At 43.6% G+C, this 15,866-nt stretch overlaps 1 protein-coding gene across 1 annotated transcript; it reads right to left on the bottom strand.

Annotated features, from left to right (window-relative positions):
* Positions 1–2,414: 2,414 nt before the first annotated feature.
* Positions 2,415–15,535, bottom strand: XRCC6 (X-ray repair cross complementing 6). Its single transcript, XM_086469595.1, has 12 exons — positions 15,448–15,535; positions 15,229–15,338; positions 13,820–13,958; positions 11,663–11,917; positions 10,616–10,799; positions 9,134–9,320; positions 7,743–7,911; positions 6,437–6,598; positions 5,395–5,524; positions 4,599–4,699; positions 3,526–3,639; positions 2,415–2,733 (listed from the first exon to the last, which is right to left on the bottom strand). Exons 1-12 carry the CDS (start codon positions 15,533–15,535, stop codon positions 2,537–2,539), a joined length of 1,836 nt encoding a protein of 611 aa, XP_086325721.1. The 3' UTR covers positions 2,415–2,536.
* Positions 15,536–15,866: the final 331 nt, after the last annotated feature.

The following is a 15,866-nucleotide window of genomic DNA, read 5'->3' as shown; positions in this document are numbered from 1 at the left end:
GAACACCTCCAGGGATGGCGACTCCACCATTTCCCTGGGCAGCCTACTCCAATGTTTGACTGCTCTTTAGGTAAAGAAATTTTTCCTAATGTCCAATTTAAACCTCTCCTGGTGCAACTTGAGGCTATTTCCTCTTGTCCTATTATGTGTTACTTGGGAGAAGAGACTGACCCCCACCTCACTACAACTTCCTTTCAGGTAGTTGTAGGAAGCAATAATGTCTGCTTTCAGCCTCCTCCAGACTAACAACCCCCGTTCCCTCAGCTGCTCCTCATAAGTCTTGTCCCCTAGACCCCTCACCAGCTTCGTTGCCCTTCTCTGGACACGCTCCAGCACCTCAATGTCCTTCTTTAGTGAGGGGCCTAAAACTGCACACAGTATTTGAGGTGCGGCCTCACCAGTGCCGAGTACAGGGGCACAATCACTCCCCTACTCCTGCTGGCCACACGATTGCTGATACAGGCCAGGATGCTGTTGGCCTTCTTGGCCACCTGGGCACACTGCTGGCTCATGTTCAGCTGGCTGTTGACCAGCACCCCCAGGTCCTTTTCCGCTGGGCAGCTTTCCAGCCACTCACCCCCAAGCCTGTAAAAGTAATATCCTTGTCTGAGGTGAACATAATACAAAGATTTTTAGAGTCCTTTCATTTATATGAGGTTTAGAAAGGCTGCTGTTCCCTTCTACTGATGCTGACTGTTGAGCTAGTTGCGTTTAAAACCACAACTTTGCAAAGGATTTGCCCTGTTGTACTATGCCAAGACAGTTGATGTAAGACAAAAGTACATAAGGAGCAGAAATAAAGGATTCTTGAGCAAGCAAAACTGTCTTGTTTTCTACTCTGAAGCCTTCCATCTCCATCCCTTTAAACTTCTGTTTAATGCGAGTCTGCTATTAAAAAAAAAAAAAAAAAAAAAGGCCAGGAGGAAGATCTAAGAACCTAGAACAAACTGCCACAATCATCCAAAGCCTCAAACACACTGGGCCTGGTTAGCAAGCCAAGGGAGATGTTAACAAAGGCATTTGAGGAATGAAAATTCACCAAATTAAGGACAGGATAGTCTCACCATTTTATTGCATTCAAGTCTTGCTAAGACAAGCATTTACAGTAACTTCTTTGCCAAAGGGCAAAATAAATTAATTGCTTAGACAAATCTTTATTAAAAATAACTACTAGAATGCAGGCTGATTGGAAGTGTAATAGACCATGTAGCTTCAATACTGCAGAGCTCAACGTGGGCTAGCGGCTCTTTGGAGAGGAGCTGTGGAAGTGAGCAGCGTGCTGGCACAGCTAGGGTGGTCCCAGTGCCAAGACAGCGGTCACAGCTGGCTCCGATACATGTGCCCCACTACAGCACCGGCACAGCTTTATTACATGACTTAATTCTTCAATAAGTTGCCTAATAGGCTGTGTGCCAAACGCAGGAATCCCTGAACAGTGAAAACACCACACAGACCAAAATGGACCCCTCACGTATCCCATGCTGGCATCCTGGAGAAAGTTACAGTTTAGGTAAACAATTAGTACCGTTTCCTAGAGCAAGGGCAATGACTATTTATTGGGTTTGGTCATCTTGCACTGCAAGACAGCTGGGGCATGCCAGAGGTGGAAGTTTAAAAACCAAAACGTAGCCCCAGATGCAGCCTCCGTAAGTATGATTAAAAAAATAAAAATACTGGACGTAACAAGGGCTGCTCTCCACAACTTGCTATTTTTCTACTTTTAAAGCACAGATTTGAGTACAGAAGCCTGCACAACAGTGTGACTCATACTCCCTACAGAGGTGGAAAAACTCTGTGCCATCTCAGTAATTTAATTGGGGGTAAGTACTTGCAGCCTTCCAGGGAACATGACTTTTTTTTTTTCCTTCTCCTATTTTTAAACCAGCTTTTGCTATTATCATTTAAAAATGGAAGACCTGGCTGTGTAGCTTTGTGAAGTGCTGGCCTTTTGCTGAAAGGATTGGCTACTGCTTCCGAGTAATGATTTTCTCCTTTATGGTCTGCCAGTAATCTTTAAAATGCTGATTGTGGAAAAGAACCCAATTTGATTACAAGTACTGATGTTGACTGGCGGTTTTGGACAGTAGGAGAGTAATACACCACATTTATACCCTCTGTTAGCACACAGACTTAACCTGCTGCTTGAATTCATGTGGTGCCGTTAACACAGATGGCTCTTTTCGTACTCACACTGAAGTGAGTTTTGCCGTCTTTATGATGCAAAGACAGTATAGACAGTGTTGTAAAGTAAGAAATCCAAAATAACTTTTATTAAGAAACCAGGAAGGCACAACTGTGTTCCCCTGCAGTGGGCGACCTGAGTTAGCAGGGAATTCAATTCTGCCTTTGGCTACTGTGAACAGAATTTAACTTTGCAGAGATGCTTCACAACTAAGAGTAAAAGGTTTCTCCACTGCTAGATTCAGCAACATTTAGCCGCCTTCTCTTCCACAGCAAGATTAAACAGACACAGCATCCACATCAGACAACCAAAATTTTAAGCAGATGGAAGTCAACCAGGGCCTTCCATTCCTGCTTAGTGCTCACTAAAGTATTCAGTCAGCACATCCATGAGCTCCTGCTTCTTTCCCCCACCCTTCAGCCCATAAATCCTGCATGCGTCCTTCAGAACAGGTACAGTGAGCTTGCCTAGAGTGCCCTTCTGCACATGGCTCCGCAGCTCATCTTTTGAGACTTCTACCTTGGGCCTCTTCTCAGTTTGATTATCGGAAGCTAGAAAGATAAATTTTAGATCACCAAGATTTTAAAAAGTTTCTTAACAGAAAGTCATCAATGTTTCTCATACATACCACAGTTAATGGCCATTAGCACACAGTACTTTAACAGCTACCTACACACTCACAGACCTAGTTTCCACATTTTGTTTTAAGAAGTGTCTCTCACTGTGTAAAAGTCATGTAGTATTTGACAGGACCGATCTCAAACTCAAGTATGAAACTTTGTGTTCTGATGGAAAGATCACCCCCAAATGAAACTTTTAAGGGATTCTCATCGAGACAGCAGAATGCAATGAATCCACAGGGAGCTCAGCTATCTAAAACTCCCACTTTATGCAGAGTTTCACGGAGTCCCAAACTACATGTGTACTTCAGCTTTAGACATTCAGCCCTAAAGATGCCCATCTTGGACTTGCTAAATAGCCCATGCATAAAAGTCTGTTTCCTCACCAACACAAACTGAAAGCATAAGTGATTTTACTACTGTCTTGTAAAAAAAAAAAAGTTACTAAAAAAAATTTTAAAAAAACCATTTGTAGTCATTTACCCACACTGCTTCCTATACTCCACTATACAGTTTCTCATTCCAGCAGTTCTCCAACTGGATACCACAATATCCTCTACTCCCTAAAAATCACTACTGGATATAAATCCACTTTGTTGTGGAGATGAGTAAAGAGAGTTGTTGCACAGGCGGCTTCTTTAAACTACGAGACTAAGTGAAAACAGAGAAGCTTCTAAACAGAATACAGACACCGTGTTGTCTGTCTGCCCCGTCATTACTTACCTTGTTTTCGCTTTACAGCCATCCCATCAGGATTGTAGTCAGGGGGATAAACCAGCTCCTTAAACTCCTCCACCAGGTTGCCCAGCCTGCGGTTCATCTCTTCAGACTTTGGCACTGGCAAAACAGAAAGATTTGCCCTCTCAGAAACAGAGCGGTCACAGGCAAGTCTAAACAAGGCCATGAGCAGATACAACTGCTCTTCTGCAATAACTAGCACGCAAACGTCTTGCAAGCGCGCGCAATGCAAAGATCTACGTTACGATATTCACAAATGAAAAATGTACAGCTCTTTGTAATATCAAGAGTTTGTATTATACATATGTAATGGACTCACACATATCCCTGAACGGGAAATATATATGAATATATATGGATCAGAACAAAACTGACATGGTGGAAGTGATGTAGAAGATCTCCTACCTGGTTGCACTGTTACCAAGGTCTAATCTCAGACATTTAAAATACAACAGGTTACTTCTAAGGTTGTGAGTAGTTTGAGGCCGAACAGCCTGTTGCTGTCATGTATTTCTATGATATATAGCACAGGGGCCTAGATTATTTGTTAAGTAACACTTCAGAAGAGACAAATAGTTACTTTAACGCTATTTCTGAAGTACAACATAATTTTAAAAAAGTAACTTCCCCTTCAGGAGTAGGTTTCTACCCTTTGATGAGATATTCTTACATAGAAACCATCATAGCCACAAGGTGGCATCGTTGCCTCCTAGCAGAATAATTCTCTAAGTAATTCTGCCCATTTATCAGACTGAAATATTAATTAGATTCTTGAAGAGCAGAATTTGAGAGAAGACATTTGTCACCAAAGAAAAAAGGTGATTCAATTTTAATTTTGGAGGGTAAAGTGATCAAATTTTCCGTTATCTTACAAGTGACAGCATTAGAAAGCAACGCTTCAGTATTTCAGAGTGGACACATCTAGAATTTTACATCTTGGAACTGCACACAAGTGAAATATTTTTAAAAGACATTTGGTTTTGTGGTAGCACATCTCTGACTTACAAAGTCAAGAGCCCTCTACCCCACCTCCCTTCACACCCACTAATAATTCTCACTTGTAAGATCCTCAGCTTTTTCTGGTTCCATCTCATCCAGCGCCAAAGCCTCCAGATTCCTGAAGTGCTGCTGCAAAACTGGGTTCTCAAAGCTGTCAGTCCTGTCAAGAATCCCCCAAAGCGTCAATGCATGCTGCCAAGATGACAGACAAGACACGTAAGATCTACCACCAACTTATTTCAAAGCAAAACTTCCCTCTTTCACACACAACAACCCATCTCAACGGAAGAACTGCTTTTTCTCTTTTCAATTTACCTGCTGAATCACTATCCTGTCAGGCATCTACCACATCAGAAAGCTATGTGAGACTTAGAAGAGCTGTGTGAGACATGGAGACAGTGGCATTCTACTTTAATAACAGTTACGCTACTTTCCACGTATCTAGGAAAAAAATCTCCCATAAAAGCACTTCCTGAAACTTATCCTAGCTGTAATGAAAAAGACCTAACTATTCTCTCTAAAGTGCTCTAATTTAAACGATCCCATCTGATCTGCAATAGATTGGCACAACAAAATGTGATACCTCTGCAACAAAAGACAACAGCCCAGAGAACAAGAGCAATTTTACAAAGAACTCCAGAACGTGCTACATAAAGCACGTGGGGCTTGGGTATTCAGAATGATTAAGAATAAAGTTTGGACAAAGTTACTGCAAAGGGAAGCAATTTGCATCAGAATACAGCAAAATCTCATCTCACGGACACCACGGCTGAACAACACGTGCAACAGAGCAGGTAACAGTGTCGTGCTTTCTTCCCCATGCCACCGCCCCGCACACTATTTATCTCCATGTACCTGTATTTGAACCGGAGTTTTTGAATTATTTCCTTCATTTTGTCCACCTGCTCTTGACTGGCCGGCACCTTTTCTGTAAAATCAACATTCCGTATGTCATCTGCGTAAGGTAGGAAAATGATGTGGAAACCTACACAGAGAGAGGGAGCAAGAGAACAATTATACAGAACCAGGGCCTCAAAACAGTACCTTACGGGAAAGACCAAGATGCTTATTATCGAGGTCTGATGACTCCAAACTCACTAGCTATTTGGTTGTAAACAACAGCAACCCACAATACTTCCTAGTACCCACAGCATGACACTCAATCCCAATCTCAATGTATATAACCAAGATCGCTAATGGCTTTTTGGAAGAGATTCAAACTAAATACATAGCTAAGAGCTGGATACTCGTGCCTTGCTTTTTATGCAGGAGATCAACTCGTCCACCTTCCCCCCTCTAACAGGATATGAGCTTGAAAGAGACTTGTTTGAAAATTAAGTTAATGCTCACACGTTATTTCTGAAATGCTTTACTTTGTACACAAGCAGTGTTATTTCCATACTTTACATCCTCCCAGAAGAGGATTTTTCAGTTAAAGTGGTGAGAAGATGCAAAAGAGCAAGAATCTGCCTTTGCTCCCTAATCATTCCCCACTCAACCGATAAGGTGTGAGGCTCGGCATGTGACATTATTTATTTAATACTTTAAAATGTATCCAAGGATACAACAAATTTCAGGGAAAGACATTCTCTCTGGCCAGGAAACAAAAAAAAAAGGGCTTTTAATTTTTAGGTCAGGTGCTTGAATCTGCTGAAAGGAGGTAGGAGGCAGGGGAAATGCCGTCGCCACGTTATACCCGAGCAAGCACTGATGCAACTGAGGTTTTAAAAATATTCAACGCCAGACGCTTACAGCCACAAAAGTGAAGAAAAGGGATGTTGGAAAGCACTCTCCTCAGTTTTAAGGGGAGCAGCAATAAGAATGTTTCCACAATACAGGACGCTGTCATGCTGACGGCATCCAATCGTGCAGGGAACGGCAGCATCTCTTCCCATACCTGGAGGGGCTATCTGCACCTTCTGCTCATCCACCTCTTCCTCCTGGGGAACCAGGGCCACAAAGCGAGGGGGAGTGTTCCGGCGGGTGGTGTACCTGCACAGTGCCATCACCTCCCTCTCCAAGCATTTAATCAATAAGGCATTAAACAGTGTTGTACTCCCTGCAAAGGAAAGACTGTATTGGTCAGACTGACAGCTTTGTTTCTTTGTTCAGGAATGTAACCCTAGATTTTAGTTTCAAAACTTGTGACTTTTTTGAAATGCTTGCGATATTGCAGTAGTAAAAAGCAGCTTCTGGAAGGTGGAGCCCTTGAAAATGAGTGTTAGTGTCTCTCCTGACCAGAGCAGTGAAAGTTCTGGTGAAAGAAATGAAGTCACTAGCACCTGAGCAATGAAATACAGTTGAAAATTGGAAATGGGTATCTACAAAGCCTCTTTCTGGTCTGGTGGGACACCATAGTAGCAGCATATCATAGGACCTTTTGCAGAAGTAACCCACTAAAAATTCAGACTGCGGTACTCCTCTCTTGAGGCACGCATTTGCTTTGTATTTTACCAGATACGGTGGTCAAGAAAAGACATATAAGTAGGTGTTTGATTCGGGAAACTATTAAGCTGGAGAAGCTAATGTAAAGGTTCTTCTTTAGTCAGACACTGCAAAGCATCTGGTCATAACTCAGGTCTCTTTATCCACCAGTAGATTGAAGAGCTAGAGTGCTTTTCTTTACTATTGGAGCTTGAGATGGATTAATACTCTATTTGTAGATAAGTAGCCTTACATATATACATAAAAAGGCAAGAAAAAGCAGTCCTAAGCATCCTCTCCTCTCTTTACAAGTCTGTAAAGTGCTGTTAATTCAACCACACTTCCTGAGTATTATGTTTCCGCTCCTAGCTGATACGGACTTAAAAACAGCAATTATCTTCACTGGTTTGGGGTTTGTTTCGTTGGGGTTTTTTTTAGCCACCTTTGCCTTCTTGTCAGGTACTAGGATCCTTCACTTTCATGAATGACAAAACCAAATATTTTGCGACTACATCTAGATAGTTCGGTTAGCTGCTTGTCACGCCAGATGAAACACAAAGCCCAATAGGCTCTTCTGCTATTGAAGAAAACAAAAATTAACTGCAGCTGAGAGGGGCAGTAACAGTTAATTCTATACTCTTTTTAACATAACTATTTTTAACATTTTTAAGTTAGACAAAGATTTTACACTCCATGATCCCCACTCACTCAGACAGTCTATGAATCAGCTGGTTACCCTAATGTAAGGTGGTGAATCTTCTCTTGCCATCTTTACTTACCATTTACTAGGGACTCCTCAGGATAAATGAACTGGGAAGGCTTGATATGGTGGTGCTGTTTTAGCATTGAAAGCGGTTTGAAGCCAATCAGAAACAAGCCCGGAGAATCGAACCTTTTTATTTCTTCTGTTTCCTCTTTCTCCAGCACAATCTGGCGGTTTCCATATGTCTAAATCAGAGAAAAGCAGATAATAGTGCTGCCAGCATAAAAAAAAAAAAAAATCAGGGGGGTGGGGGGCAGGAAGAGATGCAATTGCTGTCTCCCACTACTGAAAAAGGGGGTTATAGACAAGACAGAGCAAACTGATCATTAGTGCACGCTGAAATGGCAAGTTGCGGTCTGTGACCATTATCCCAAGGGCAATTCCACCAGGACGTTAGCAAAATACACTTTCCTAGGACAACGGTTAAACCCTGGCAGAGAGAGGCTGTCACATCTCATCCTTGGAGTTCTTCAGAGCTGTCCCAAACAAACCCTGAGCAACCTGATCTAGTTTTGTGGAGTCTTGCACTGGGCTGGGTTGGACCATACATCTTCAGAGGTCCTGCCCGATTCTAAACTTGCTTCAGCAGGTGCACATCAGCTACCTACTCCTAGCAGAAACAGTGACCGAGAAACAACACTTTTGAAGCATCACTCATACCTCACAAAAACGAAAACATATTGTAGTCCAGCTGCTCAAGTTAGACATCAGGGCTTAATGCTCAGCTTTCTGCTCATCTCCTGTACTTTATTTCAAGAAACTACTGTCCAGTATAAATAAACTTAATATTTAGTCTTAAGACAACAATTTTAGGAGCCTTTGCCATAGAAGGACACACAAAGTGCGCTTGTGACAATATACCTAGCAACTGCATATCCTGCTATGAAGTAAGGCTGTGCCTGAACAGAACGTGGCATTCAATCTACATCAGCCTAACTATCAAGCAGGAAGGCAAAGCAAAGAACAAAATAACAGAAAACAAAGGTAATATGGCTCTTTTTTGTTTGGAAAAGAGCTCCAACCCCCCACCCCACGATTCACACTTGTTATGTTCAATAAAATGGACAAAATCTGTTCCTAATGAATCAAAAGATAACACCAGCAGCGATAGCACAAGGCCACATAAGGTCAGGCTCTGACAACCTGGTTCTGCCTTACAGGAAGAAATGACCCGAGCGCACTTCCACCAGCAGCTGTGCTTTCCCTTGACAGTCACACCAGAGAAACAACCCACTCTCACTCCGAGTAGTTTACAAAGAGACCAGGCTATCCCCAGGGGCATACAGATGCAAATATTTCTGCATCTGATCTTGAAAGTGAAATACAAACAAAAGCAACAAGAGAATCAGCATCTCCCCACCACATCGCAGAGACAGGAAAAAAGCAGGCACATAATCAATACGTTACCTGAGCCCTTTTTGTGTCGCTGGGCAGCAGCAAGCTGCCTGTTTTTCCATTAAACATCCTTGTTTTTGTTTTAACTGGTTCATTAGTCTCCCGGTAAAGCTTCACCGGAAAGGGCTTATGAGCTTTTTGAACAAGGTTGTAAACACCAACAGCAAGCGACAGATCTTTGTTCAGATACAGATTTAACCTGTGTGAAAAAAGCAGATACAGACTTGAGACTTCCAAAAGATCACTTCTGCAAAAGAAAGTCATCTCTTCAGATAACTTATTTTCTCTGACCTCCTCCTATTCTCCTCCCTCAAAATCACATGTATCTCTGGAAACATATTATTACTTGAGTCATAATCTCACTTGTATAAAAACATTCTTGGTCACTTCTGGTCATAAAAATGATTTAAACATAAATAATTTAGCATATTTCTTTCACCTTTTTTCACTCTGATGGGCAGCTATGCTCAAGCAGTGCACAGGACAACTTCACATTTGGGCACCTTCCTTGTGCTCAATGCAATGTCACCTCTGAATTCACACAGCTGTGCATGCAGAAGGCAAAATTCCCCAAAAGAACCTCATCAAGACAAACAACACCGTGCCTCAAGGGAAAAAAAAAAAATCCAAAACAGAGAAAAATGCAGAAGTAAGGGTTGAAAATGGGAGGTACTCTTCAAGTTCTGAGAGCTGAACAGTGAATTGCTGTGAATGTTACGTCCCCTCCTCTAAAAGATATCACTGGTACAGGATTCTTCCCCCTCCATTACTAGAAAACTTGAGGAACATTCCCAGAAGAGGAAAATAAAGCTGTGAGCAGGAGCAAGAATGCTAGTGACAACGGCCGTGAAGTTCATTCCCTTACAATGCTTCCACACCATTCTGCTATGAACTCACTCATTAAAAAAAACAACTGTTATGAAGTACATGATTTCAAAAATATTTTCTATCTGCTTTGTCAAGATCCCTTTAATCTCTCTGTAAGTGTCTCTAATCTTTCAGCAGGAGATTAGAAATACCAAGGCTGTGTGAATCCACAACAAACGCCTAGACAGACTGGCCGCTTAATAATAAGCCAAAATACCCACCAGTCACAGCGAGATGAAATTTTTCTAAGTTAACACTAGTAAGAAAAGCCTCATTTCAATCAGATTTCACTATAAACTAACCATTTTACATGTTGCAGATTTTTTATAAGTATTTTACTTGGCAATGATGTCATGTTTTGAAAAATTATCAGTTCTGGCCAAGCTCCATGCAGGAGACATCAGACAGAGGAAAAAAGGCTTCACTCTCCACTCTTCTCATCCACCAAGGACAAATACCCTTGGAAGCTACGGAAGAAACACGAATTTTGACCTAAGGAATTAAGATTGAGGAATATGAGCACTGATGCCTTTATAGACCAATTATTCCAGAAGAGGAAAGTGAGATGCAGTCTAAAAATAACATCTGGTGCCTCCATTGAATGAAATAGCGTAACAAGGCACAAACCTGACTAAAGTCCGTTTTTTTGTCTCCTTTGCTCGTACTTTCTTCATGAGATGTTCCAGTTTCACTGACTCCTCAGGTTGGACCCCAAGGTCCTCATCCTCTGCTATGTTTATGATATCCCTGTAGAACAGAGAGATATCGAACCCTCCAGGCTTCTTCAAGTGCATCAAGTCCAGGATGATACCTAGAAACAAAGTAAGGATAGGAAGAGGATCACAGATACTGCTTTTTACTTGCATCGGCATGTTTCTCAGCACTTTCAGATTTCTCTATCTAAGCAAAGAATTTAAGCAAGAATAAGCTCCAAATTGTCATCTGCACCAGATGCAAAAGTTTCTAGGGAAAGAGGCAAAAAACATTCTTCAACGTCAGTCAAAACAACATAGGATAGAAAATGTTTCCTCCCTAATTACAAATCTGGACAAAACTGTGTATGAAACAGCTCTGACAAGCTCCTATAAAGCATAATTTCAGCTCAGGCATAGAGGGAAGTAATGAGTTCAGAAACTCCCCTTTCCCAGTTACAAGGGCTAATGGATTAAGCAAGCCTCACAGCTTCTAGAGCCAGGACATCTGCTGAACTCCAAACCCACTAGTTATCTCAGCCACATCGTTGAACTAATGAAGCATTTGCTCTGTAGTCTCTGAGCTCAGATTGCTGTTCTTCAGCTAATTCAAAATGCAGCCATGAAAGCAATTTTCTTTTTTTGGTGTTAATTTAGTGTTATTATTCCCTTCCTGCAAAATGGTGGAACAATGGGATAAAGTAGTATTTGTTTTCTACGGCCCTCTCAAGTCCTGATTGATGTTATCAGAGTAGGAAAAGGAGATCCTAGAAAATAAGTGTCAGTTGTTGGATGCCAGACTGGATAACAGATTTTCTAATATAGATTAGATAACAAATTTCTAATTTAGAAAGCTTAAGAAAGATCCTCCAGTTCTGATGATTTTATGTTCTTTTCCCATCACAAACTTGCAACGCAGTTAACATCTGCTGCAAGGATACATCACTTTTATTTGGCCTAAAATTAAAGGGGAAATAATGACCTGTGTCTCTCAGGTCACCAGCTCTGGTCCTGGCCAGCTTGGCTTTAGCACTGTCGTTGGCATGAGGGTCATCCTCGTTGGTGAAGAGCATGATCCTTTTGTGGCTCAGTCTGACTCGGACATCACTGAAGAGATTAGAGCAGGCCCAGAGCGCTTCACCCAGTGAGTAGTCAGCATTGTGGCCAAAGGTCTTACGGAAAAGCACTTGTCCTTCATCTCCTCTGTATTGGTCCAGCTCCAGAACACGCTTTGCGCCTAGAGGGGATAACAGCATTCACATGCCTTAGAAATACTGAAAGAGGTACTGCAAACTCTCCTAAATACCCGTTGAAGGTCCCTTGCAGCCGACCTCTGTGGCGTTGCTTTCCCAACAGCTGGCTGAGAAAATTGTTCAGCATAGCCTAACATTTGCAATATTCCAAGCCGGGTACCACTCAAAAGCACCTACTAGGGCCAAAGGGACACAAAGTGCCCTGGCATCAATTCGGGGCTCTTTCTGTTGGGGGAGGGAAACAGGCAGAGATCAGAGTGTTGCAAACCCTCTACACTGAAAGGACAAGCGCTCGGCAGGGAAGGCAGCGACGGAACCCGCTGCAGAGGCATAGCAGATTGCTGCGCCACCAGGGAAAGGAGATGAGCCTGAAATACATCCTGCATGTCCGCTGCGCGTTGGGAAGGTGGAGAATTCCTCCTGCTCCCTTGCCCCTCCTGTCAGACAGAATCAACCTAGAGGTCAGACGCAGCCCATAGATCACCACGTGGAGCACAGCAACATTCAGGGCTGGTGTTGACAGCCTTTATAAAGCTCTGCAGATCACTCCCGCCCAACTAAAACTCCTTTTCCCACCTCTCTAACAGGAGATTGTCTGTTTTCTCCCACAACTGTACAAAGGGCGACAAGCTTTCATTTTTCAGCTACTGCATTCTGCAGAGCTCCTTTGTCCTTCACTCAAATTCTATAGCGCTTTTGAAATCTCATCTGAACATGTCTTTCCCTCCCATTTACTATTTTATTTTCATCTCCTCAGCTGTCATTTAATTAATAGCATAAGCATTCACAATTATGTACTACATAATAACTAGCTACAGAATTTCTTCTCCAGAGCACGCTGCTCTCCAGGGGCAGCAAATATACAATTCTCTTCCTTTGTAACAACATCCACCTTTTACCTGCACAGCAAAGCTACTTCCTCTAACACAGGGCAAAGGGCAAGCAGGGAAGGAGGTGGAAAATGGACGAGTGAAAAGCTCAAGGCGCTTGCTGCCAGAAAAGGGAGAAAAACCTAAGGCAGTCTTGCTAGGTCTCTGTTGTAATTAATTCTGAAACTAGGACAAGGCAGAGTTCTTTCAGAAGAGCCCAGTGTTATTAAACTTGCACCTCCTAGTTAAGAAAACGAAATCAAACCTCCTCAGAGATAAAGGCTGCTAATAGAAGCTCGTAGACAAAATCCCCCCCCCCCCGCCCAAGACTCTCTGCTGTCACAGAATTCGTCACCACTAGCACATATTCTTTGCACTCCTCCTACTACCTTTTCCAATTTGGCAATTGGCACTCGTTATCAAGCAGATGCTAGGTAATTCTAAGAAATGCTAAGAAAATGGAAAAGCTAAATTCAAGAATCACAAAACTTATTATGAAAATAAGAGATGGAACACCTCAAACAGATTAACATATTGGACAACCTGTTCTAGATGACCCTGCTTGAGCAGGAGGGTTGGACAAGATGGCCTCCAGAAATCCCATCCAACCTTGGCCACTCTATGATATTCTCCATCAGCTGGAATCTATGGTGCCTTAGCATGTACACACACTTTTCTGAAGTGCAGCAGACACACGATGGGCTTTCAACAGTTCTGTTGAGATCCTCTTAGGTTTAGCAAACAGCAAGTGAACCACCAAGTTAAAATAGAAGAAAAGACATAGGAAAGGGCTCTGAACCAATGATTAACAGAAAAAGCTATGCTCCTACTAAGTTTCTAAGCTTACATTACATTCCTAAATCTTTTCCCCCCTACCAATGCATCTCAGTAACAGGAACTTTTTTGTTCATCTGATAGCTCTCTGTTTTCACAGACACCAGTTACTTGCAATGCTACTACACAGATTTCCTTACTCCATCTTTCTACGTAACCTTCACATCACTTTGCTGCCGTTACCTGGATTGTCCAGCTCCTGAAGAACATAGACGTGCTTGAAATCTGCCGAGTTCTTGTTCTTTTCTGTACCATAGAACACAACACTTAACAGGTCCCTGTCACTACTAATAATTTTGCTGGTATACACATTCCGGATGCACTGAAAAAAAAATGCACACAGGTCAAAATACAAAGAAAATCAGTTGCAGTAAGGGTGCAAAAGTCTTGTCTTTGACAATTAGCAGTTTATACAAGTAGACTCTAGCAAACAGAAGAACCGTAATATGTGCTGTAAGCTAAATTGCACCAGGAGAAAGAATTTGGGATCTTGTTTTTCCAGATTTTTTTTTCAGTGCACAGCCTTAGATATTTTTCATTAACATTCCCTTTTGTCGTGGTTTAACCCCAGCTGGCAATGAAGCACCACGCAGCCACTTGCTCACTCCTCCTACGCCCTGCCCCCAGTGGGACAGGGAGGAGAATCAGAAAAAAGGAAAAAAAAAAAAGGTAAAACTCGTGGGTTGAGATAGCAACAACTTAATATGAAATAAAAATATTATTATTATAAAATATAATAATAATTGTAATGAGAAGGAATATAACAAAAAGAGAGAGAAATAAAACCCAAGAAAAGAGAAGTGATGCACAATTGCCCAGAGAGGTTGTGGAGTCCCCTTGTCTGGACGCAATCCTGTGCAACCTGCTCTAGGCTAACCTGCCTTAGCAGGTGACTTGGACTAGATGATCTCCAGAGGTCCCTTCCAACTCCTACCATTCTGTGATTCTGTAATGAAATTGCTCACCACCCGCTGACAGATGCCCAAGCAGTGATCCACCCCTCCTGGCCAGCTGATATACTGAGCATGGCGGCCTACGGTATGGAATATCCCTTTGGTTGTCCTGGCCACGCTGCCTCCCAGCTTCCAGCTTCTTGTGAACTTGCCTGCTGGCAGAGCATGGGGAACTGAAAAATCCTTCACTGAGGATAAGTGCTATATAGCAACAACTAAAAAAACCCCACATGTTATCAACATTATTCTCATACTAAATCCAAAACACAGCACTGTACCAGCTACTAGGAAGAAAATTAACTTTAAATAACAAACTATCCCAGCCAAAACCAGGACACCTTTCTACGAGCAAGATCAACGAAATAAACATTCTTTAAGTACAAATACACCACCCTGAACGCTGGTTGATCGCTCGCTCTATAAGCAATTCCCTCGCCGAACTCTGTACACGGCCCATCAGGCAACAGATCTTCCCAAACCCACAGCCGCTCAGCAAACCGACCTGCTGGAGTTTCACAGAGGAGGCCTTACACCAACAGAGGAGGCAGAGCGGCAACCCGGCCGCCATACCCGTGGCGCTGCCGAAGGCGATCCCCGGAGGGGCTGGGAAGCACCCCGAGGCTCCCCCCTCAGCCTTACCTGGACGGTCATGTCAAAGGGAGTCACTCCGTCCCCGTCGGACTCAAACATGGCCTTGGAGGCATCGACTAAGAAAATGAGGCTGTCCCGCCCTGAGAACCTGTAGTCCGCTACGGAATGGGGGACGGACACAGTTTTAGCAGGGGGCCCCTCCGCCCGCCGACCCTCGAGGGCAGCGGGCCCCGGGCTGCCCTCCGTGAGGGGGGGGTGGGCCCTTACCGACCGCCTCAGCCCCTTCCTCCTGCTGCTCGTCCTCCTCCGCCTCCTCCGGCCCCTCGCTCCGGTAGTAGGACACCCACTCCGACATGGTTCCCGGCGCCAGGCGCAGCGGCCGCGGAACCCTCCCGGCCTGCTCCTACCTACGCTCAACCAGCCGCCGCGGCCACGCGACGCTGTGCCTGCCACTCATTAGGCGTCCCGCCTCCCATAGTAACTCTGACCAATGGCGAGAGAGGAAGGGCGCCGCGCCCTGCCCCTCCCACGGGAAGCCGCGCCTCCCCTCCGCGTGGATTGGTTGCAGAGGGGAAATGAAGGCGGGAGCTCTGCCCGCCCTCCGCGTGGCTGCGGCTCGCAAGCCGGAAGAGGCGCCAAGCCTCAGCCAATGACAGGGGGACTTCCCCCATCCCCGCCCACCACCT

Source organism: Leptosomus discolor, chromosome 1 (genome assembly GCF_034619465.1).
Source record: "Leptosomus discolor isolate bLepDis1 chromosome 1, bLepDis1.hap2, whole genome shotgun sequence".
Classification (NCBI taxonomy): domain Eukaryota; kingdom Metazoa; phylum Chordata; class Aves; order Leptosomiformes; family Leptosomidae; genus Leptosomus; species Leptosomus discolor.
Note: the sequence above shows the minus strand (reverse complement) of the source record. Positions and strands in the feature narration are given on the sequence as shown.